Raw genomic sequence first — 25,394 nt, 5'->3', positions numbered from 1 at the left:
GCCACATTTGGAGTTCTACATACAACTCTGGTGAAAAACGATTTACAAGGATGTTACTGAAATTATAACGTTTGCGTTATGAGTGGCTGAATAAACATCTCTATGACTTTTCACCAGAGTACGGGATTCCAAAACAAGAAGGCATAGGCTCAGAGGTGAGAGGGGAAAAGATTTAACAAGGACCTGAGGGGTAACATTGTCACACAGGGGTGATGCATAAATGGAAACAGCTACCAGAGGGAGTGGTAGAGGTAGGTACAACTACATTTAAAATACATTTGGGAAGGTACCTGGATAGGAAAGGATTACAGGGATACGGGCCAAACACAGGCAAATGGGACCAGTTCAGTTTCGGAAACCTGGTTGGTATGGATGCGTTGGCCCAAAGCGCGTGTATCTGTGCTGTATGACTAGAAGTTAACAATGAAACCCAAATAATGCACTTGAAACACACACAACATACAACAATAGATTGGATTCCACAAATTAATCTGTATTGCAGACACTTGAAATCATAAACCATTTATACCGCGAGTCCCCTCCGTTGCTGAACACCCCCATACCGTGAACTCTTCACTGTTTTATAATCGATTGAAAATTACTTCCTAAATCACTGACTCATTACTGCGCATGTGCACTTTATAGCTGCCTCAAAAGGTCGCCAAGATATCCGACTCTGAATCTTATTGAAAAACCTCTGGAGTATAATTCCGTGAGTAAGATCGTTGAGTACAAGCAGAGACTTTATTTTAATGGGATGATTTGATGATGATGGTTGTTTCCTATTAGCGGGCATTCTCATAGTCACCCCAGCGGTGTGGGTCCTATTCTTTCACGTGTTGCGCTAAGATGGCGGATCTTCAGATGAAAATTATCCGCAAAAGGTTACAGAAGAAAAACGCCAAAATTAAACAGATCAATTTAGCGGCGAGAGAAGAAGGTTAGTGAATTTGAGGCGGGAAGAGGGGGTGAGTTACAGCCGAGAATCTCAATGTAAGTTTAAACTTCTAGCGTCTCCCTCATCCTCAGAGTCATGCAGCATGGAAACAGAGCCTTCGGTTCAATCAGTCCGCGCTGGTCATGTTCCTAAACTCGACTAATCTCACCCTGCCTGCACTTGGTCCTTATCCCACCAAACCTTTCCTACTCACGAACTTATCTTAGTGTCTTTTAAACGTTGAAACTCTCCCTCGGCCACCACTTTCTCAGTCAGTTCATTCTATATAGAGTCATAGAGATGTACAGCATGGAAACAGACCCTTCGGTCCAACCCATCCATGTCGACCAGATATCCCAACCAAATCTAGTCCCACCTGCCAGCACTCGGCCCATATCCCTCTAAACCTTTCCTATTCATATCCATCCAGATGCCTTTTAAATGTTGCAATTGTACCAGCCTCCACCACTTCCTCTGGCAGCACATTCCACACACGCACCACTCTCCGTGTTAAAAAGTTGCCCCTTAGGTCTCTTTTATATCTTTCCCCTCTCACCCTAAACCTATGCTCTTTAATTCTGGACTCCCCCACTCCAGGGAAGAGACTTTATTCTATCCATGTCCCTCATGATTTTGTAAACTTCTATAATGTTGCCCCTCAGCCACTGGGGTGCGGGGAAATGTTCTTCATGTCCTTTTTAAGCCTTAAACATATATCCTTCTTTTTGCACTTCCCCCAACCTAGGGAAAAGACCCTTGTCATTTACCTTATTTATGCCCTCATGATTTTATAAACCTCAACAAGGTCATCCCTCAACCTCCTACCCTCCAGTGAACAAAGTCCCAGCAAATTCAGCCTATTTTTATAACTCGAGCCCTCCCTTTTCAGCAGCATCCTGGCAAATCTTTTCTGAACCTTCACCAGTTTAATTATATCCTTCCTATAAGAAGGCAACCAGAACTGTGCGCACTACTTCCAGAAGAGGCCTCACTCACCAACATCTCTTACGATCTCAATGAGCTGTCCCAACTCCGATACTCGAAGACAAGCATACTAAATGCCTTCTTAACACAAATGACACAAATTTCATAGAATTGTACACCTGAACCCCTGAGGTCTCTCTGTCCAGGGTCCTACAATTAATTGTATACAATCTCTGCTGAGCAGTTCTCACCCACCCTCCCGCCACCGCCATTCACTCTTCAGTTGCTCCTGCATTTGCTCTCCCTTCCCCCAATTCACCCACCTTGCCCCATCAACCCTCAGATCAACCATCTTTTCATTCAATGACAGAGAAGGCTCAAGGGCCTAATTGGTTCACTCCTATTGCAGTGTGGTATGGACCTCTCCTGATGTGGTCTTCTGTACATCAGTTAGACTGAGTAAGTATCTGAGCCAGGACTGCAGGGACCGACCTGACCACCAAGTCACCGCCCATTTTAATTCCCATTCCTTCTGACATGACCATTTTTGGTCGCCTCTATTTCCACAGCAAATCAGACTGCAAATTGGAGGAACAACACCTCATCTTACGTCTGGGCAGCCTACAGCCTAGAGGACGCAACGTTGAGTTCTCCAATTTCAAATAACCTCCTTTCCCATCCCCTGACTCTCTCCCTTCTGTTCCTCTGATCGACCCTTCTTTCCAGCTACCAACCGGATTCATTCCTTCCAATGACTAATCAGGTTGTACCCTCTACCTGTTCACCTACCTACCACCCTCCCCCCAGTTTATCTACAGCTCCCCTTACACCCACCACCAGTCCTGAAGAAGGGTTATACCCGAAACATTGACTTCTTCACCTCCTGATGCTGCCTGGCTTGCTGTGTTCTTCCAGTCTCCTGTTTGTCTACCCTCTATCTCCTTTTCCTTCCCCCACCCCCTAAATCCCTCACTGATGCCCACCTCCTATCTGTGTCCCTTGCTAACCAATCTTAACTTTCTTCACTGACCTTGTTTTCAAATCTACAGGTGACCTTCTGATTTCTCTTATTTGTTGGCTGTTGTTATGCATGTTGCTAAATTTTTACTTTGCAACACTGACTATAATTCAAAAGCAAATGGACTGCGAAGTCATTTGGAATGAGATGAGATCATGAAAGGTGCAATGCAAGTTTTCATACTGTTTTTGGAGTTGATTCGTTTATAGTTAAATTCTAGTTTCATTAGTTAGAATTCTAGATTCTGTAACCAAGTAAAAGATCAGAGCCTGTGTGCAACTCTGATACATGAAAATGGTGTGAATTTGGACTCTATATATAAACAGATTACATTTTCTCTTTAGTGGTCAAACAAAAGAATGTGGAAAATGAAAAACCACAAGAGTCAACAACTGATCAGGAAATCATGCCAGAAGTATTGAAGGAAGAACTAAAGCTTATAAAGGATGAAACTGAACAAAAGTCGGTGACAAAAATCAAAAAGAAAAACAAAAGAAAGCTTGCAACTAACATCCAGGAAATTGGTAATTTTGCTTTGAGTACTTCAGTAATACATGTGCAATAGCTTGTCAGACATGAGTACAACTTGTGTTTTGGTGAAAATATATGCTGGTGGAGCTTATCATTTTGTATTCAACAGGATGGAATTCCAAGAACACCAAATTTCAATGGGAAAAAGACATTTATGCTACATGAGAAACATTAACACATGCAAATGCTCAGGCCCTATATGAGGTTGCCAGTGAAGCCAATTTTGTAGCTCATGGAGATGCAGGAATTGTAAAGTGTATATTAACCAATGAAGATGAGCTCATGGTTGGCCTGTATTTTCCAAACATTTTTCCCCACTGAACTCTGTTTGACAGCTTGAAATTTACCACATGAGGCAGGTTGGTATTGAGGAACTGAGAGCCTGAAGAGACAGTGTTTGACCTTCAGGAACTTTTAAATTCCTATCTTGTTCCTTTTTGTTTTTGGAGAGGAATTGGACACCAAAGAGCTCTTGGTTAAGCTATGTCCATGATTTCAACAACAGAGGATTTAAGAAGGGACTCACAGGTGTTCTCTCTCTCTTTCTTCTTCTGCACGGATAACCTAGATCCATGTGCAACATCTATCTCCAGAGCCAGAATTCAGTGCTTTGATCTGCATCAGCACCTCAATCATAATGTGTGGAACATAAGAGCAGTTGTGTGCAGTTAAAGGAAATGGTGTTCATTGCTGTTAACTGAGGTTCAAGCTTCATGGCAGCCATTTCTAGCTTGGAGCTTGTGGCCCCAGAAATTGGGATATTCTGTTGTAAAATAGTAGCGACTCCATCAGTGGAGTTCTCATTTACTACATATAGAAAGGGAGTTTGTTAGACAACTCCATTTCACATATGAAATTGAACCAATTAAGGTGTGTATGTGTAGACTGCAGATTGAAATATAACAAATGTATCACCTATCTATCAGAAATATGCAAGAAGCAAGAGTCATTCCATCAAAATTAGTGTCTTTGGAAGCTGATAAACATGTTGTCAACAGCTATCCCAAAAGGCGATTCCATGGCTTGCGTTCAGGTAAATGGTGTTGAAGCTGAAATTAACTGTACAAGTAACTTATGTTCATAAATTCAGTTAATATAGATTCGGGTACTGACAGCATGTGTAGATTGCTAGGATATGGTGATGGAGCATAAATGTCTTTGGCTTCCTTGATCAGCACATTGCGAATATGCTAGCAATGTCCACTGAGCACATGGGTATGGTATTTTGATATGTAGGCCTATTATAATTTTGTGATTAAGAAGAAATCTTTCACCATGCATTTGGAAAAGTTGCTCAGAACTGGTTTTGGCAAGTCACTCAATTTAGCCAATTCATGAGTAATAATTGCTATTCTAGTTAACACTAATATCAAGTGCACAAGTTGTAAAAAAAAAAAAAGTCACGTAATCGTTCACATACAAGATAATGCTTACAGGGATATCACTTGTGTGTCTTGCATAGCCCATACTAAGTGGATGCAGCAAACCTGGGGGACAAACTGAAATACATCTCTGGCAAACTGCTACACCTTGTCAATTCTAACAAACAATTTTGTTCAGTCACAGTTGAGTCGGGTCACGTGGTCGTGTGTTATAGTAGATCCGATGGCTCCAAATTTGCATCCATTGTTAAAAATTAAATGTATTTTGTCATTACAGTTTCACTGATTACATACTCTGTAAAATCTGGTTATGCTAGGCATAATTGCACTGCTTAAACACTTCTGTTTAAGTGAATTTACAGTCGAGATATGTTTCAAATAGTATTGCTTTTGGTGGAATCATGTGTTGAGGCAAGATAAAATCAAAAAATGGAAAGGAGTTTAATCACCTGAGATCAAGCGGTTTATGTCAGTCTAAGTTAGTAATTTTCAACCAGTCTGATCAGGCCATTTCCAAAACGCAATCAGTCCACATGGCAACCAATCAGCATACTATGTGCAATATAAATTCTTGTTCTTAGAAATTTGGTAATGCTGTCGTGACGAGTACAAGACAAAGCTTCAACAGCATGTCATTCTTTTTTTTGTCAAAAATTCAAAATAATTTTGTCATTGAAGTTGTAGAATCAAGAAGTAATTTAACTTGGAATTGGTCAACTTTGCAATATGACAATAATTGTTTGTATAAATTAAGAACAGGCACATTTAGCACAAAGCTTTTTTTTAAAATAATATCCCAGTATTGAACACGGAGTAGATATTGTGCAGTTGATCGGTTTAACTCCCAACTTAGATGAAAAGAAACTTTAAATTATTAGAATTACACTAGATTTCAATTGGTTTATTTTGTCTATCTAATGTAATTATTATGTATGTTTACAGATATTAGGGACACTTAAGGAAGAATGTAGAATGATATCGTCATATTCTATATTGGTAGCAAAAGGAAGCTTGTTGCTGAATTTTTAAAAACAAAAGTGATGGGATAAAAACATTTTCCTGATTTTCATGGTGTTTCATCCTCCAAAATTGATACTCTGTATTACTGCGATTCATAACTGATTGGGAAAATGAGTTTTTTTTTTATACAATAGGGCACTTTATGGTCTCCCCTTGAAAGCCACATTTTCATTCTTCATACACTTTTCATTTCGCTAACTCCTTTATTAGGTAATACAGTCACGTGGTAACATTACCTTATATATCAACACAATTACAGAAAGTATTTGGGCCTTCACTGTAGTAGTAGAGGGACTAATCAATGTCTGCAATCATCAATCACATTACATTGAAAGGCACAGCACACAGGGAAAATGAATTTCCTAGATGTCACAGTATTTAAATTGGCATGAAACAACAGGCATTTTAACAAAAATTGACAATCATGCACTTCTACACAAAGCAATTACTATAAGATTCGATCTAATGTAATTGCATCACACATCCAAAAAGCTGGAATATTTTAACACAGGCAGTTATTACTCTTTTGTTAGGTCAAACCGACATTAACCTAGGAGTTACGATTGACCAGAAACTGAACTAGACTAGACGTTTAAATAATGTGATTATAAGATTGAGTCAGAGGTTAAGTATCCTGCAGTGGCTAATTCATCCTCTGACTCCCCAAAATCAATACACAATATTCAAGGCAAAAGTCAGGAGAGTGATGGAATACGCTCAACTTGTCTGAATGAGTGCAGGTCCAACAACACTATCAAGGATAAAGCAGGTTGCCTAATTGGCATTATATCCACAAATATTCACTCCTTCCAGTACTGACGCTTGGTAGTAATGTGTACCATCTACAAGATATACTGCAGAAATTAAGCAAGTTTCCTTAGCACCTTCCAAACCCACAATCACTACCATCTAGCAGAGCAACAGAAGTAGATGCATGGGAATCTCCAAACCACTCACCATTCTGAGTTACAAATACATCATCATTCCTTCAGTATCACTAGTTAAAATTCTGAGACCTCCTCTTTAAGAGAATTATGGGGTACGTACATTAAATTGTCTGCAGCCGTTCGAGAAGGCAGCACATTGTTATCTTCTCATAGGCAAAAAGAAGCAGACAATAAAGCTGGGATGCCAGTCACACTTGCATCTCATAAATGAATTAGAAATACTGAATACTCCAATCTAAATTTATCATAGTGTTCATTGCAGCAGGATCCATTACAATCTTGCCCACGTATAGTTCCTGAACATATTCAACCTTAAAGTAGACTAGAACATTGAGATTCCACATTCTCCTGAAAGTAATTAATTACCTCAATGATTTCAAGTTTTCCAGCTTCCAGTCAACCAAGTAATTCTCCGTTGACGAGCTTGAACCTTTTATCTCTTCTTTACAATACCTCTCTCCCTCCTTCCCACCCTGTGCTTTTCCAATCACAAGTGACTTACCAGTAAACCTATTAGCAGCAAGCACATGACACAGTCAGCCTTAATTGGAGGAGTACTTCTCACTCTGCTTCCATTCAGCTTACAAAGACAACTTTGTGTGTGTTTCAGGGCAATTTGGGACTTGCAGGGAAAAATTTGTACTTTGTCCTTATGTATTTTGAGGATTCTAATACATGGCCCATGACACTCTGTTTATTTTAGTTATATCACACAGTTTGCAGAAATCAATAATTTAGAATCCAGATTCTGGATATTTAAGCTCTTGTTACAGATTAATTTTGTATTGGGAGAGAGCTTCATTGTATTGTGGAGTTACAGCGTAGGCAAAGATGCTAAGCTTTAGTATTGCTAATGCACCTGTCAATAATCTAACTTGGGTTTTATTCTTTTACTGTAGAAATCAAAAAACCAAAGAATATTGAACCAAAAGAGGCTGGTGACCTGGAGGTGAACGAAGCTGATGACTTAGTGATACAGAATGAAAAGGATGAGGAAAATGAAGAACAGTCTGAAGATGATGGAGGACCAACTTTGCCTTTCGGGTTGACGGGTAAACATGTTTTGATGTTTAACCCTTTGACTGCTGGTGAATTGTTGCTGCTACGTGTGAAAGCAAGTTGGAATCCAATATCTTGGAGAAAAATATGTGAACTTGATCTTCAGGACTGAATTAGATAGACAGGTACTGCGAGTCAATGGATTGGTCAGGAATGGTTGAGATGATGACGTAGAGCTGGCTGTTTTACCATAATTAATAACAAATCTGATATAAGTACTGATGTTGCCAGAGCAGCATGTCAAGGATCTTAGATTTTGGGAGTTCGTGATCATTGCTAGGCAGTTGATTATTTTAAAAAATATGTAGTTGGTTTACTGATGCCAAAAGATGATTAGGCAGTTGACAGTGTGTCGAACTCATCAAAGTTGTGAAAGCTGCATCCTGTTCAGTCGTTGAAGTGTTAGGGAACTCTTCTGGTTCTTTGTCCTCCCCTTCTAGTCAATCTTTCATCTGAAGAAAATAGCCACCTAGCAATCATTGCAATCTAATAAGGACTGTCCTCTGCTTGAGTATTTTTTGATACTTCCTATGTTTATGGCTGGCAATCTACCCTGACTAAAAAGATTCAGACAAGTGACAATGAGCGCAGGACAGATGTAGATCTGTCTGATATAACTGTTTCCCCTTAGACCATCTTCTGAAGGTTAGTTTTTATTCATTTTGGGAACAAACATCTATTTTCCCAAGCACTGCATTGATAACTTTTTTCAAATTTGTTTTCTTGCATCACACTCCTGACAAGTGCAAGACAAAATGCTTTGGCTATTTTTCTCCTTTTTAGGAATGTTTGCCTTCTGTACTGCCAACCTCTTGTAGAGCTCAGTCAGGTTGGAAACCATATATGAGCGGGTTCAAACATAGAATTTTTTTAAAAATTGCATTAATTTGTAACAATCTTTCAAGGTTCCAAGAAAGGGAGATTGGAAATGGGCTGTAGACTGCAAGGGCCTGAGTAGTTCAGGGTAGATTTTTCAGTACCAGTAACATTGAAGGAAAAAAACCGCTTGAGGAGGGGAAACCTTTTACATACCAACATGCAGAGAGGCAGGAAGGTGAAGTTGGATGTTCAGCAGTTTTGTTAAAGCTGTGTTGATATTGTAAATGTCAAGGCAGGTGTTCTCATCTCTCTCTTGTGTTTAGCTCTTGAATCAAAGCTATGATGCATTCTGAAGAGGAGTGGTTCTGTTGGAATTTGAAATGAACATTGGTCCTCAGGTTGTTGGTGCATTGGTGTTGATTGAAGATTCAGTTAATGAATCCTTGTATCACATGATGATCATGGCATGGCTTTTAAGAAAATACTTTGTCAGAATAGGTTATCTTCTTTGATAGTTGTAATATACATGGGAAATCTTTCATTTTATTCTATGTAACTCAATCCAGTTTCCCAAAGGGAGCAGATGATGCACAGGACTTCAGCATCAGAGACAGAATAATCCTGACTTCCCAGAGTCCGAGCACAAATCAGGAATGTGATGAGTTATTTGGATGAGAGTGCAGATCCAGCAAATCTCAGACAGCTTGACGCACAGAAGAGAAATCAATCCATTTGATTGGTACTGCATCCATCTTAAATATTTACTCCCTCCACCATCAATGCATGGTAGCAGGAGTATGTATCATTGCCAAGGTTTCTTTGACAATTTTTTTTCAAAACCTCATCACCTACAATCCAAATGAGCAAGGACAGCAGGCACAATGGAAAACAACCACCTGATTCCCCAGCAAATAACTACCACTGATCCAAATCCTAGAAGTTCTCCTTCACAGTTCTATACATATGGACTGCAGCAGTTGGAAAAAGGTGACGCATTATTCCCTTCTCAAGTGGATCAAGGGATGAGAAATAAATCCTGTTTTAATCTGTTGCTTGCACATTGTAAAACTGTTGAAATAAGAAGCCTCTTGACAATTGAGGCTTGCATGCTGACAGGGTACCATGTCAGGTTTTATTAGTTCAGACCAGATTAAATTAGAAATTAAAAAAAACAAGTGTCTCCTTAAACTTCAATTGTTGAAATTTTTCAAAACCTAAAAAGAGAGTATGTAAAGAATGTATTTTTGTTAAGGTCCGCTTTTCACAAAACAATTGTCTAGGGTATTGCAGTTTAAGTGCAATAATCATCTTGGACCAGAGTTGAGGAAAAAATTTGAGATGCAAAGTAGGAGCATTCAATGGCCCTGCCTCTAACAATCTTATGAGGTAGAATATTTCCAAAATTGCACAATCCTCAGAGGGAAATATTTCCTTCCAATCTCTATCAGAAAAGGGCCATCTGTAGTTTTAAACAGTTTCCTATACATCTGGGTTTGCCCACAAGAGGAAATGTTCTTTTCATGTTCATCTTGACAGAACCAGTCATGGTCTCGTGTGTTTCAATCAAGTTATCCCTCGCCCTTCTAAACTCCAGTAAAAGCAAGCCTGTCCTGTCTAACTTATCCTCATAAGAATCTAGCAAGCCTTGTGTAAACCACTTCCAATATGTTTACATCCTCCTTTTAAGTAAGGAGACAAAATCTGCAGTGCATTAAATCTGTGCTGTCACCAATGCCCTATCTCTGAGCCACCGCATCCTACTTTCATAATCAATGCCTCTCATAATAAAGGATAGCATTCCATTAGACTTCTAGATTATTTGCTGTATCTGCATACTAACCTTTTGTGATTCATACACCAGAACATCAAAATCCCTTTGCACATCAGAGTTCTGCAGTCAGTTTCCACTTATTTAATAGTCTGCTTTTTGTATTCTTCTGGTCAAAGTGAGCAATTTCACATTTTCCAACATTATACACCATCTGCCAATTCTTTGTCCGCTCACACAGCCTATCTATCTGTCTGCACGTTCTTTGTGTCTTCACAGCATATTTTCCAACAGATTTTGGTGTTTTCTACACAGGAAGTGTTAGATGAGTTGGAATCCTTGGAAGTGGGTATGTTGCCAGGGCTGGATGGATTGCTCCCTTGGATGTTGAAGGAGGGCAGAGAGGAAATAGCAAATGCTCTGAAGATTATTTACCAGACTTCACTAGACATTAGTGTGGTGCCAGAGGACTTGAGGAATGCAAGTGTGATTCCATTGTTTAAAAAGGATACAAAGAAAATGCCAAACAATTAGAGGCCAGATAGCCTTACTTTCGTGAGCAAATTGTTAAAATCAGTCCTGAGAAATCTGAAACTGTCACATAATAAGGCATGGACTAGTCAGGGATAGTCAGCATGGCTTTGTTCAGGGAAGGTCATACTTTACAAATTTGATTAATTATTTGAGGAAGTGACAAGGAGGATCGATAAGGGTAGTCAGCATAGCTTTATTAAGGGAAGAATTGCTAACTCAAAACTTGTAAATGTGTTATGTAATGAAGTCGTCTACTAACTTTCTCCACGAATTCTCTTAAGACTTGACAATCTTAAAATTATCTAATTCTTTTTGTACCATCCATAAATATACAATAGTCCCCTACTTGAGCTATTCTTTAGAAGTAAAGTTTCCATTCACAGTCTCTTGACTATGGGCAACTAAATCCATATTCTGCATACTTTTCAATACTTCTGAGTGAATCTGCTGGTTACTATCATTTACTTTGGCTATCTTCTCTCAGTAAGCTAAAAACCACCTGCACCCAACTCTCAGAAACTGTGTCCAAATTGAAACCAGAGAACTTCTCTAAGCTCCACCGATCTCCAAGATGATGCAAAACAGTGTGTACTGGAGAAACTTAAGTAAGTTTGGCAGCATCTGTGTAGAGAAAAACAAAATTAGTTTCACCCCTTCAAAGGGTCACCGGACTCTAAACGTTACTTCTGTTTTTTTTCTAAAGATGATATCAGATCTGCTGAGGTTCTCCAGCACTTCTTGTTTATGTTTCAGATTTTCAACATTCACAGTTCTTTGTTTTATTATCCATAACAACGTAGGCTACACTGAGCTACTTTCAAATTGATCTTTAAGTTATGCCTTGTTTACAATTTCCTAATTGATCTGAAGAAGAGGATTTATAACCTTTTGGGATTTTTAATTTTGTAAACTAATTTGGCTCTAATTCATAAATCAGCATCTCTTTGGATTGCACTTCCATTCATATTGTAGTGGTTACGTCTCCAGCTCTTTTGCTAAGTCAGCCTATCTGCTGTATTAATGCTCTATCTCTTCTACCTTGTCTCCATTAAACAAATATGGATGATCTTTTGAACTTACTTTTCTTTAGGTGTTCTAGCAATCTCTAAGGCCCAGCATTTTAGCTAGTTGTTACTATCTTTAGATAGGATGGCACCAAGTTTTTAAGCTTTAATTTAAGACTTACATATAATATGCACTAGCTTGCTTTAGATATATTTATTCATTTTCTACAGCTAAAATTCAGTTCATAAAATTACATTACATTTTAAAAACTATCCATTCTCACACACCATGAACTAGACTTTCACAACAGTGCTTATCTCCTTTGCTATAAACATGGAAACATTGGATTGTTTTAGAACTCATCTGGTTGACAAACACCCTTTCCAAAAAGAAATCTGCCACCCATATCTGCACTGGCCTTTATGTGACTCTGGACTCCTAGAAATGCAGTGGACTCTTAAGTACCTTTCTGAAATAACTGAACATATCCTTCAGTATGGAATAATTGGAGATAGGCTATAAATTGTTGGCCTTGCAGCAATACACTCATGACAATCAAGTAAAAACCTGTACCATAGTTAGCAAATGTCTTTTGGGGAAAAAAAATTGTGAAAGCATACGAGCTTGATTTATATAAAAATCTAATTGGTGAATGGCAGTCACATGCCATCATTTGAAGTGATAAATTTTAAAGAAGCTGCAATTTTGCCACAACTTCATTCAGTGTGATCAGATTAAGGTACATGCCATCTGAGAACGTGGTCAAGGTGATTAACATAAATACATTAAAAAGGAAACTATATAAGGACATGAAAGGGCATGAACAATAAAAGGATGTATTATCAGTTGAGCTGAAGACAGTAAGAGAATTAATATTGACATGAATCTAATTGGTCAAATGGTCCATCTCTGTATGGTGATAGTTCAGAGTTTTGGCAATATTTTTGAAATTTTAGTGTGTGTTGAAGTAACTGAAACCTTTCATCAAAATTTGAATCCAGTAGTGTGGTGAGTGTCATTCGTCTTTGTGATAAGTAGCACCTTCAGGCGATGCTTTCAGTTAATTTCATGCTCTTTGTATTCAGGTGCTTTTGAAGACACTGCTTTTTCTTCTTTGGCTGACAAGATCAGTGAAAATACTTTAAAAGGGATTGCTGACATGAACTTTACTCATATGACACCCATTCAACAGAAAAGTATCCGACCTTTACTGGAGGGCAGGTAGGTTGTGTTTACCATATATTTCATACAAGTTCGAACATTATTTGTATAATTTTTTAAAAGTATTTCTTCTTTTGTTCAGTGCTGTTTTGTCAACCTGATCAATGATTTAGGGTGCATTACTTAGATAAGCCATCAGAAGTAGCACAGGATCAACTTCTCTGAACTTGCCGCCTTCACTGCAAATGGAGATGTACAAATTGTTGTTTTTGTACCACTGCCCTTGGGATTTCCAATAACTTATGGCATTTTTTTTTCATCTCCTGCTCCTCCTTCATAATCATCCACAGACCTATGTTCAGCTCCTGTTTGTATGCTGTTAACATCCACCTTTTAATTTTTCACAATTCTTAGCTGCTGTTCTATCTCTTTATCAGGCTGTATGTCCAGTGCCTTGTCTTTGAATTGTAATTTTGCATATCTAAATGTCTAGGCAAAATTTGAAGTTGTCATATTTGATTTCTGCTGCAATCTCAATACCAGAGCTGGCACCTTTATCCTCATGTTGACGTTTGTGAGCAATGTTAGGTCAAGTATCTAAGAAAGGATATGTTGGTCTTGGAGGGAGTCCAGAGGAGGTTCATAAGCATGATCTCGGGGATGAAAGCCTTTCATAAGACGAGTGGTTGAGGTCTGTGGGTCTCCTCAATTGAATTTAGAGGGATGAGCGGGAATCTTGTTGAAACTTAATGAATACTGAGAGGCTTGTATAGATTAGACATGGAGAAGATGCTTACACTGGTAGATACTCTGACCTGAGGGCACAGTGAGTGAAAGGATTATCTTTTAGAACTGAGATGTGAGGGAATTTTTTTCAACCAGAGGATGGTGAATCTGTGGAACTCCTTGCCACAGAAGGCCGTGGAGACCAAGTCATTAAGTGTATTTACAGTACAGATTTTTGATTAGTAAGGAAGAAGACAGGATGGCAGGCTGAGAAGAAGGGCTTATGCCCGAAATGTCAATTCTCCTGGATGCTGCCTGACCTGCTGCGCTTTTCCAGCAACACATTTTTCAGCTCTGATCTCCAGCACCTGCAGTCTTCACTTTCTCCTGAGAAACCTATTGGTCATGATTGAATGGCAGAGCAGACTCAGTGGACCAAATGACATAATTCTGCTCCTACATCTTATGATCTCAGGTTGAATTAGTCTGTATGCAACCTCAGCAACCTGTTTGATTCCAAGTGGAGTTTCTAACCTCATAATTTTCACTACCTCAAAAACTATCTACTTTCCTTTCTTTGTATTGTCCTTCTCCCCATTGCTTTGTCACTGCTACTGCCACTTCATCCATGCTTTTGTCACACCAGCCTTGCGTTCTTATGGCCTGCCTCCTAACCTCCATACCTGTTGGCTTCAATTATCTAAACTATACTATCTATACCCCATCCCACAAAAAGACTTGCTTGCACATTTCCAATATACTCACTGAGGGACATTGGTATCCTGTCCAACTTTGTATCAAATTTAATGATTTTGCATCTTTTAATTTTTAAGTCTCTTCGGATGTACACTTCATATTTCTGAATTCCCTACAGCCCGCAAAACCTCTAAAGTTATTTGTGTTTCTCACCCCCCCATTTTACTCTAATCGTTGGTGATAATCATCTTGCCGTAATACTTTTTTAAGAGTCTTTTAAAAACCCACCCCTGTAAGCATTTACTCTTAACTATCCTTATTGTCTTCTTTGGTTTAGTGTGCCATCTTTGAGAATGCTTCTATGAAACATTCTGGGACAATTTGTGCATTAAACATAGAAATGGTTGGTGCGGCAAAAGAATTGAGAGAGCTATTTCTTTTAAAATACATATTTAAAGTTATTTGTATCCTTTTTCTGAAATTGCTATTTTTGATCATTAGTATTTGATTCCAGAATCATTTAAGGTTCCTTACTCAGTAGTAAGCGTGTGGAATGCCCTGCCTGCAACAGTAGTAGACTCACCAACGTTAAGGGCATTTAAATGGTCATTGGATAAACATGTGGATGATAATGGAATACTGTAGGTTGGATGGGCTTCAGATTGGTTTCACAGATCGGCACAACAATTGAAGGCTGAAGGGCCTGTACTCTACTGTTGTGTTCTGTGGACGGTAGGACAGTGTGTAAGACCTGTTTTTCCAGACGTGATTAATTTATCCAATAGGAGTAATAAAATTCCGATGGAAGATGAAATTCAAAGCTATGAAATTAAAACCTAACTGTTTATTTTAGGGATATTTTGGCTGCTGCCAAGACAGGCAGTGGGAAGACATTGGCATTTCTCATTCCTGCCATTGAACTGATCTACAAACTTAAGTTCATGCCCAGAAACGGTAAGCAAATAGCTCAGGTTTGCTTGATTGAAGTTGAATAGTGGTTCACTCATTGAACATAATTCATAATTTTAATGATTTATGTAGAACTTGTTTGATTTGTTACGTTTGGAACAGCATCTAATGCATTTTATAGCAAATAATGTTTTTAATTTTTAAAAACTGATGCAAGAGTTAAACAAGTCTGATAGCATCTATGGATAGCGAAACAAAGTTAGCATTTCTGGTGTTCTTTCATCAGAGTTGATTCTGCTAAACGTGTAAATTGCCAATCTTTCGGTTATTTGAGATTTACAGCAACGGTATTTTGTTTTGCTAATACTCCATTATAACCGTATGTCTTCAGTCATTGGAATTGTTTCTGAAAGAAAATCTGAATATCAAATATGTGTAGTTGGTTTACCTTAATTTCAAGCCTTATAAATGTTGTCGCTTTGAAAAATCTAGTAAAATCTAAACAGTAAAAGTCTCTTAATTTAGCCTGTTTTTGAGCCCTCTTTCCCCTCAGCCCCAATTATACTTCAATTCATCATTACAGTCATCCAATTTTTGAAGTAGAAATAGTTTAGAGGTATTCATAAAACTACACTGTGGTTGTGGTTTGTAATTGAAAATAATCTTGTTTCGTCAGGAACTGGTATCCTCGTTCTTTCACCAACTCGAGAATTAGCCATGCAGACATTTGGTGTTCTGAAAGAGCTAATGGCACACCATGTTCATACTTATGGCTTACTCATGGGAGGCAGCAACAGAACAGCAGAAGCACAAAAATTGGCAAATGGAATCAACATCTTAATTGCAACTCCTGGCAGACTTCTGGATCATTTGCAGGTAATAAGCATTTATCATGTGAAAGTCTCATAAATATATATAAAAAAGAACTTCCATTGGATAGTATCCTTCACAACTTCAGGAAATTGCAACACATTTTGCAATCTATTATATACTTTTCAGAATGGCATATATTATGCAACAACATAGATAAACAAATCGTTTTGGTGATGTTGATTGAGGGATAAATATTGGTCATGCCTTTGGGAGAGCTCCCCCAAATCCCCATTTAATACTGCCAGGAAATCTTGTATGCTCAACTAAGTGAGAGAGAGGCCCACAATTTTAACATTTGAGCTAAAAAGAAATTACCACCAACAGTGCCGCATTTCTTAGATACAGCACTAACATGAGAGCTTAAGATTCTGATCAACACTGTGGATTGGGGCTTAAACTCAAACTACTGTATCAGACAAGTGTATTACCACTGATTGAAGCTGGCACTTCAAAATGATGATTCTTTCTTGTAAACCTTGATTGCATAATTTGTTTTTGTAAATAAGTTTTCTTCCTCTTGTACTGGCTCAGTTCATAAGACACAGTAGTTGTAAGCACCAGGTTAACAGCTTTAAAACTAGTTGCCCTTGTTGAATCCTGTAATCAGTTAGGAGATAGGCTGTTGATTAAAATACTTTGCTCATAAATACTGTGTCTTATACCTTCCTATCATACCACTCCTGAGAAAGGAGTGAAGTTCCGAATGCTTGCAATCTCAAATAAACCTTTTGGACTATAACCTGGTGTCTGATTTTTAATTATGTAGAACCATCCTGTCAATTAATTTTTGTATAAAGATTGTTGAATATAGCTAGCTTCTATAAAGAAATTTCATTCAGCACATGTTCTTTGTCAAAGATAGTTTAGGCTATAACGACTTTGTTAAGCAATAGAACCCAGGATGATGTTGAATCTATCTTAACTGCTTTCTTTTAAGATTTAGTATCTTGACTTTTTCATGTGGTGTGGGAGTTGATTTCCAGGCCAGCATTTATTGTACGTTCTTGGTTGCCTTGGAAAGTAATAATGAACAGCCTTGAATTGCTACGGGTTTTTTTGGTATAGATATACCCACTGTGCTGTTGAGGAAGGCAGTTCCAGGATTTTTGACCAAGCAACAGTGAAAGAACAACCGCCCGTTTACAAATCCGAATGGTGTGTGGCTTGCGTGTTGTGATGTTGCCATGCAGATGCTGCCCTTGTTCTTTGTGTTTGCAAAACCCAAAATATAACTGTTCATCTGACTCAGTGTAAACGGCACTTGCTGAACAATTGAGTGTGCAAGTAGCTATACTAATATTCAATTTGTGATTATCAGTCAAGCTTACTAGAAGCAACGTAGGGACTGAAGTACTATGTTCAAACATTGTACTTTACAGGGCAATCCAAAGAAAAGTAATGTGTGATATGTTATAGTTTAGGATACAAGTACTTGTAGGATCTTCTTATAATCATATAGGTCTACTTTCTACCTTAAAGCACATTTGCTCCTCCTGTGCTATGGACTTGCTATGTTAGGATTCAAATGTCTAAAGGAATAAGCTGATTTAAGAATATACACTGCACTTAGAGCTATGTTAAAATGCCACTGTATCTCCCTTTTTCAGTGCTGCTATCAGGAGGGATCCTCATTCTTGGAATTTAGATGTCTATGCTTGACTTCAAATACAAATTAATCTACTCCTCATTACACAATTCTCATGTTGTGGTAGGCAACACCTTCAGCTCATCTTCGCATTGTCTTTATGCCTTTTCAAATTTCCGTTTTGCATTATAATCCTTCCTGGTAATTGCTTTACTTAGCTCTGATTCCTCTGTTGTAGACTTGGAAATTTACAATGTAAATGTTTCAAAATTCACATTAATTCCTTTCTTCAGAATATATCTTCTTGACTTCACACCATACATAATGGATTTACAATTTTAATTTTTGAAACTTTCGAATGGAGGTGGTATTCAGATCATTGAGATTTTAAAATCTTCCATTTGAGATATTATTTGGATGGTTCATTTTGTTAATCTCCTCTTGGCAGAACACACCAGGATTTATGTACAAGAACCTGCAATGTCTGATAATAGATGAAGCGGACCGTATCCTCGAAGTGGGATTTGAAGAAGAGTTGAAACAGATAATTAGACTTCTGCCGAGTGAGTTAATTCAGTCATTTTATTTGTACTTTTGAAGGCAATATAGTCGTGTTATATTAAAATAGTAATAGTTATTACCATAGTAACTTGTTTCCAAAATCCCAGAAATGCAATATTAAATGTTTTCTATTTCAAATTAATTTTAACCTTTCTAGTCAAGATAAGTTAAGACTTTGTCCATGACTACTTTTGGAATTTTGGATGCACTAAGTTCATGTAGCCTCAGATCATTGCAACTTTGATCTACCATTGCATTCAAATCTAGCATAATCATTATGGAAACCACTAGCTTGTTTTAAGTAAGTTTACTTTAACATTTGGATTTTTAAATACTCAGGGAATGTAACCTGTGTGTTTTCCCTTTTTGAGCATACTGTATTAATTAGCATACTTGGCAGATTGTGGTAAGCATTTGCAGTTTAATGGTGAGGTTTTTCTTGCATTAATACAATCTTTAGTTTGGGAATTATTTTTGAGTAATTGATGGACTCTAAAATGTTAGTTCTATCTTATCAAACAGATTCTGAAGAAGGTTCACTCGATCCGAAACATTAACTCTGATTTCTGTCCACAGATGCTGCCAGACCTGCTGAAGTTTTCTAGCAATTTCTCGCTTTATTTCTGTTTCATCAAACCTTGTCTGAATATTCAGTATATTTTCTGTTTCATTAATTGTCTTATTTCTACGCTTGATGTGGAATGTGAGCAAAGTGTAACAATCTGAAAATATTCACCCAAGTTTGCCCTTATTTTTGCCTGACATCCCAACTTATATTTTCCAGCATAAGTCCTAAAAGAAACAAGATTCCATCTGCATCTCCATCTCTTGCCCAGCTTGCAGATTTTCAATTTCCTATTTTTAAGATTTACTTTTATTTGCCTACATGGTCTAAAAATATCTACAAAATTAGAGGCTACACAAACTTAAAAAGCAAGCTGTCACTGAGGTCAACCGTTATTTACAAAGGGAAAAAAATGGAGTGACACAGGTGCATTAGTGCAGGAACGTTTTCCCTAATCGCTCCACATCAAATACTTTTGGATGTTTAACAGTTTATGGTGCACTTCATAAGTTGTTTGTTTGGTTCTGACTTTCATTATTTTTCAACTTGGAATGAGAATATGTAAAGGATACGAGCAGGTAGGGACAGAGTTAAGTTGAGTTTTGTGAAACTATGTTCAGCTGAGCATGACTCAGATCAGATAAGAAGATGCAGTTAACAATGACGTGCTGGAGCAAGGTTAATGGGTTAACAAGATGGAAAAGCATTCATTATGTAGAGTAATTTAATAATATTGGAAGAATTCAGTATGTAAGGTCAGTTAACAAGGTGAAAAGTATTCCTTATGTGAAATCAGTTAAAGTTAAGAATATTCATTGTGTAATAGCAGATGACTTAATCTTTACTGTTGGTGCCCGCTGATTGTAACAGTCATCATTTCAATATATACCATGTTGCCTTATCTGGATGCTGCTCCCTGTAAATGACTATATAATTCAATAAGAAACTGCAGTCACAGAAGACCCAAGAACCTGTGTCCCTGTGCACATGGGCGGTCGTTCTGTCTCCCTCCAGGGCCCAGAATAGAGGTGGCGTTAAAAGCATACTGTGTCTCTGAGCATTTTGCTTCGACTGAAGGGTAAAGGGGATGACCGGAACATTTATAGTTTAATACGAGGAGATATATTCTAGTTTGTTGACTGATTGTAAAATACCTTTCTGGCCAATTTAGCAATTCGGGAGATAAAAATAAATTAAGCGGAGGTCTTTGAAACAAAAATGAATTAATCCTTAATAGCTTGTATATAACCTTTACAGAGCGACGACAAACAATGCTTTTCTCTGCAACACAAACTCGTAGAGTGGAAGATTTAGCTAAAATCTCACTGAAGAAAGAACCTTTGTATGTTGGTGTTGATGATGACAAAGAAACTGCTACTGTAGAAGGCCTTGAGCAAGTAAGATGAATTTTTTTTTTGCTTGCATTTTTGTCTTGTTACTGATCAAGCCAACGCACAGTAAACTTTGTCAGAGTTTACTATTAATAATTTTAATATATTAAGCAGTTCAATATGCAGTGTTTTCAAAGACTCATTGGTGATTTACTTATCAAAATAGTTCAAAATGGAGAGCAATTTTATCATGAGAAATATTCTAGCCCATGATCCACATTGCCATATTACATTAGTTTGTGGTATTATGAAAAGACGCAGACTTGCTGTTCAAGAAGCTGTTCATACTGGATGCTGATCTCATTGTACCTGACTTATTAGCAAATAGAAATTAGTAAAAAAAAAAGCAGCAACTAGCACTTTCCCTGGCAAGTGCAGTCAGTGTAACAAATTCAGCCTGTGCTTACATAGATATTGGATTAGAACCACAAAATCATAAGTAGGGACAGATTTGTGGATCATTCTGTTTATTGAGCCAGCTCTGCCATTCAATAAGATTATGGGTGATCTGATTGTGACCCTAACTACATGTACCCTTGATCATTAATAACGTGTCTAACTCTACCTTGAATATCTTCACTGACCCAGCTTCCACTTCTTGTGAGATAGAGAATTCCCAAAGACCAGCAACCCTCGAAAAACATTTCACCTTACCTCTGCTTTGAATTTGAGTTGACTCATTTTTAAACTAGTACTAGACTCTCCCACATTTGAAAACTGTATGAACTTAAGTGGTTTTCAGAGTCCTATTTTTTGCAGATAGAAAGAACAGGTATACACTACACCTGTTTCAACTCACCAAAATAAGTGAGTGGGTTATTTCTCGGGAGAATGTCTTAATAAACAGAATCAACTTGCCTGATTTAGTATTTAGACCATGCTCTGTAGTTGACTGTCAGTCTAACTGGTGCATTCACCATGGCAACATCTTTGCCAATCAGAGTCTGCTTGCTAAACAATCATTCTTCTCTCCGACAATGTAAATGTTGTTTTCCCTTTATGTTGGTGTCCTTGCCAATTCTCCTGATGAGTATAAGATGAAAAGCTTTCACAAAGTGTAATTTTTCCAGCTGTCCTAAGAGATCTGTACTTCCAAATGACTAATTACATACATGTAGCACAGACTATTAAGGCCCATTAATTAACTACATTGAAATGATGCACCTGGCTTGCAAACATTTGTTGCTTCTCGTCTCTCGCGGATTTTAGCTGGTCTTATGAAATACCACATTATTTTCCCAATTATGACCAACTTCACTGCTAATGTGTCTGCTGACTAAAGTGGCTTAGCCAAGCCCAACAGTACCATCAGGTTTAGAGGGGAATTGCAGCTTTTCATAAGATCTACGTGCCCTCAATTATTGCCATTCTGGAAGTTCAAAATTGCAGTTCAAAAATATACCCCAGCAAGTTAAAAGAATGTTATTTCTAAGTATTGATTTGGAGATGCCAGTGTTGGACTGGGGTGTAGAAAGCTAAAAATAACACAACACAACACCAGGTTATAGTCCAACAGGTTTAATTGGAAGCACTAGCTTTCAGAGCGCTGCTCCTTCAGGTGATGGTGTTTAACTTTGTGTATTCGAGAATGCTGTTTAGCTGACTTTTTAAAAATTTAACGTTCTACAGCACTTTTCTATTACTTTGAAGTGTTTTTGATTATAATGTCACAATGTGCATTTGCCATGTTTATAATAAGATAATTCTGCCCTTTGCAGCATTGTGTGTTTTATAAGGAAAAGGGGGAGTAATTGAATGATGGATGCAACTTGTGAAGTTGTTTTGCTACAGATATTTCACTCAATACAATGCTAGTTCCCTGTTTCGTTATAGAATCATAGAAAAGTTAATGGCATAGTAGGAAAGCATTAGGCCCATTGTATTCATACAGGGGGGGAAAAAAAAAAGAGTATCCAAACTTCTCCACTGACAGAAATAGGTCTTATAGATCCTGACAATCTATTCTATCCTTCATACATTATTATACCCCAATTGAATCTCCCCTCTGTTTCAAAGGAAGGCAATCCAGCTTATCTAGTCTTTCTTGTGGATAAAACTTTCCATTCCAGGTGACATCCTTGCAGCTTGCCTTTCTACCCTCGGTCAGGCCACATCTTTCCTGATATGCAGTGACCAGAAATGTGAATGGTACCCTAGCTCCATACTAACTAATGTTCTATACATTTCAAGCTTAACCTTCCTGATCATGCTCGCTGTCTCAACCAAATTCAGAAAACATTTCCCAGAATTCCACAATTTATTGTATATTTCGTTTCCTCTTTTGACGACTGAAATGCATTGCGTCATACTTCCTCAGATTGTGTTGTAGGCCTAACCATCTTCAACTGCTTCATCAACTATCTTGCCTCTATCGTAAGATCAGAGCGGAGTTTTGCTGATGTTTGCACAATGCATGTGTGATGGAATATTCTACACCGGAAGCAGTTACAACAACTAACTCACAACAGTCTGCTTGATTGGCACTCCCTCACCACCTTCAACATTCACTGTCTTCACCACAGCTGCTCAGTGGCAGCAGTGTGCACCATAGACAAAATGCACTGTAGTAACTCACCAAGATTTTCTCTTAAAGCTCCTTCCATGACTTCTGCACTTAAAAAGACAGTGGCAGCAGTTTCATGGGAATACTACCTCCCGAGTATCCCTCCAAACCACTCATCATCCTAACTTAGAACTTTATCACTGTTCTTTCACTGTGGGGAAAAGAAAATTTGGTCAAAATCCTGGGACCCCATTCCTTTCAGCGTTAGTTGTCCCTGCACCCCAAGATTTGCAAGGTTAAACAAAACGACTCATCAAAACTACCTTTGTGGTAATTAGGGATGGACAATACAGAGGAACCTCAGTTATCCAGCATTTGAGTATCTGAAATTCGGATTATAGACAATAGGTGCAGGAGTAGGCCATTCTGCCCTTACAGCCTGCACCACCATTCATTATGATCATGGCTGATCATCCTCAGTCAGTATCCTGTTCCTGCCTTATTTCCATAACCCTTGATTCCACTATCCTTGAGAGCACTATCCAACTCTTTCTTAAATGAATCCAGAAACTGGGCCTCCGCTGCCTTCTGGGGCAGAGCATTCCACACACCCACCACTCTCTGGGCGAAGAAGTTTCTCCTCACCTCTGTCCTAAATGGCCTACCCCTTATTTTTAAGCTGTGTCCTCTGGTTCGGGACTCACTCTTCAGTGGAAACATGTTTCCTGCCTCCAGAGTGTCCAATCCTTTAATAATCTTATACGTCGCAATCAGATCCCCTCTCAGTCTTCTAAACTCAAGCGTATACAAGTCCAGTTGCTCCAATCTTTCAACATAAGGTAGTCCTGCCATTCCAGGAATTGGCCTCGTGAACTTACATTGCACTCCCTCAATAGCCAAAATGTCTTTCCTCAAATTGGAGACCAGAACTGCACACAATATTCCAGGTGAGGTCTCACCAGGGCCCTGTACAGCTGCAGAAGAACCTTTTTGCTTCTATACTCAATCCCTCTTGTTATGAAGGCCAGTATGCTATTAGCCTTCTTCACTGCCTGCTGTACCTGTATGCTTGCCTTTATTGACTGGTGTACAAGAACACCCAGATCTCTTTGTACTTCCCCTTTACCTAACTTGACTCCATTTAGGTAGTAATCTGCCTTCCTGTTCTTGCCACCAAAGTGGATAACCATACATTTATCCACATTAAACTGCATCGGCCATGTATCTGTTCACTCACCTAACCTGTCCAGGTCACCTGTAACCTCTTAACATCCTCCTCACATTTCACCCTGCCACCCAGCTTTGTATCATCAGCAAATTTGCTAATGTTACTATTAATACCATCTTCTATATCATTAATATGTTGTAAAAAGCTGCGGTCCCAGCACTGATCCCTACAGTACCGCCTGCCATTCCGAAAGGGAGCTGTTTATCACTACTCTTTGTTTCCTGTCAGCCAACCAATTTTCAATCCAAGTCAGTACTTTGCCCCCAATACCATGCGCCTAATTCTGCTCACTAACCTCCTATGTGGGATTTTATCTGAAAGTCCAAGTACACTACATCCACTGAATCTCCCTTGTCCATCTTCAGAGTTACATCCTCAAAAAATTCCAGAAGATTAGTCACTCACCAAGGTTTATCCAGACAAGATCACAAGTCCCCAATGCTTGGCTAAAGTGTGTTATCCAGCATTCAATTATCCGAACAAAATACTCCCCGCCTGTGTCATTCAGATAATCACGGTTCTTCTATAAGTGCCTACATCCTTTAAATGAATAAAAATAAAATCTTCTCAGATTGAGTTCCAAACATCACTTTTCTCCCTACTGGACCAATCCACTGGCCTTCTGTAGTCTGCATTTCCTCACTGTCAACTACATGACCAATTTTCATACCTTTCCTAAACATATACATGCCACCTACATTTACTTTTAAACCACTGCTGAATACTATAAACAGCTGGAAATTCCATATTGAGCCTTTGTGTCAGCAAGTCAATTTTAAATGCTCTTTGATCCATTAACTTTTAATTTTCCGACATAAGACCATAAGACATAGGAGCGGAAGTAAGGCCATTTGGCCCATCAAGTCCACTCCGCCATTCAATCATGGCCGATGGGCATTTCAACTCCACTTACCCACATTCTCCCCGTAGCCCTTAATTCTTTGTGACATCAAGAACTTATCAATTTCTGCCTTTAAGACATTTAGCGTCCCAGCCTCCACTGCACTCTGCGGCAATGAATTCCACAGGCCCACCACTCTCTGGCTGAAGAAATGTCTCCGCATTTCTGTTCTGAATTTACCCCCTCTAATTCTAAGGCTGTGTCCACGGGTCCTAATCTCCTCGCCTAATGGAAACAATTTCCAAGCGTCCACCCTCTTCAAGCCATGTATTATCTTGTAAGTTTCTATTAGATCTCCCCTTAATCTTCTAAACTCCAATGAATACAATCCCAGGATCCTCAGCCGTTCCT

At 38.5% G+C, this 25,394-nt stretch overlaps 1 protein-coding gene across 2 annotated transcripts in view; it reads left to right on the top strand.

The window, feature by feature from the left end:
- The first annotated feature begins 774 nt into the window (after positions 1 to 774).
- The window catches only part of ddx18 (DEAD (Asp-Glu-Ala-Asp) box polypeptide 18), a 40,022-nt gene continuing 15,402 nt past the window's right edge, over positions 775 to 25,394 (top strand). The window contains exons 1-8 of one of the 2 annotated variants that reach the window (XM_043694008.1): positions 775 to 940; positions 3,224 to 3,403; positions 7,659 to 7,811; positions 13,030 to 13,165; positions 15,381 to 15,481; positions 16,113 to 16,312; positions 18,343 to 18,457; positions 20,278 to 20,417. In XM_043694008.1, coding sequence (XP_043549943.1) covers positions 850 to 940; positions 3,224 to 3,403; positions 7,659 to 7,811; positions 13,030 to 13,165; positions 15,381 to 15,481; positions 16,113 to 16,312; positions 18,343 to 18,457; positions 20,278 to 20,417 — 1,116 coding nt within the window. In that variant the 5' untranslated portion in view covers positions 775 to 849. Of the gene's footprint in view, positions 941 to 970; positions 994 to 3,223; positions 3,404 to 7,658; positions 7,812 to 13,029; positions 13,166 to 15,380; positions 15,482 to 16,112; positions 16,313 to 18,342; positions 18,458 to 20,277; positions 20,418 to 25,394 lie in introns of those variants that run through there. The other variant, XM_043694009.1, reaches the window with a different exon arrangement.

This window comes from Chiloscyllium plagiosum, chromosome 7 (assembly GCF_004010195.1).
Source record: "Chiloscyllium plagiosum isolate BGI_BamShark_2017 chromosome 7, ASM401019v2, whole genome shotgun sequence".
NCBI lineage: Eukaryota > Metazoa > Chordata > Chondrichthyes > Orectolobiformes > Hemiscylliidae > Chiloscyllium > Chiloscyllium plagiosum.
This window is presented reverse-complemented; position numbering and strand designations above follow the sequence as displayed.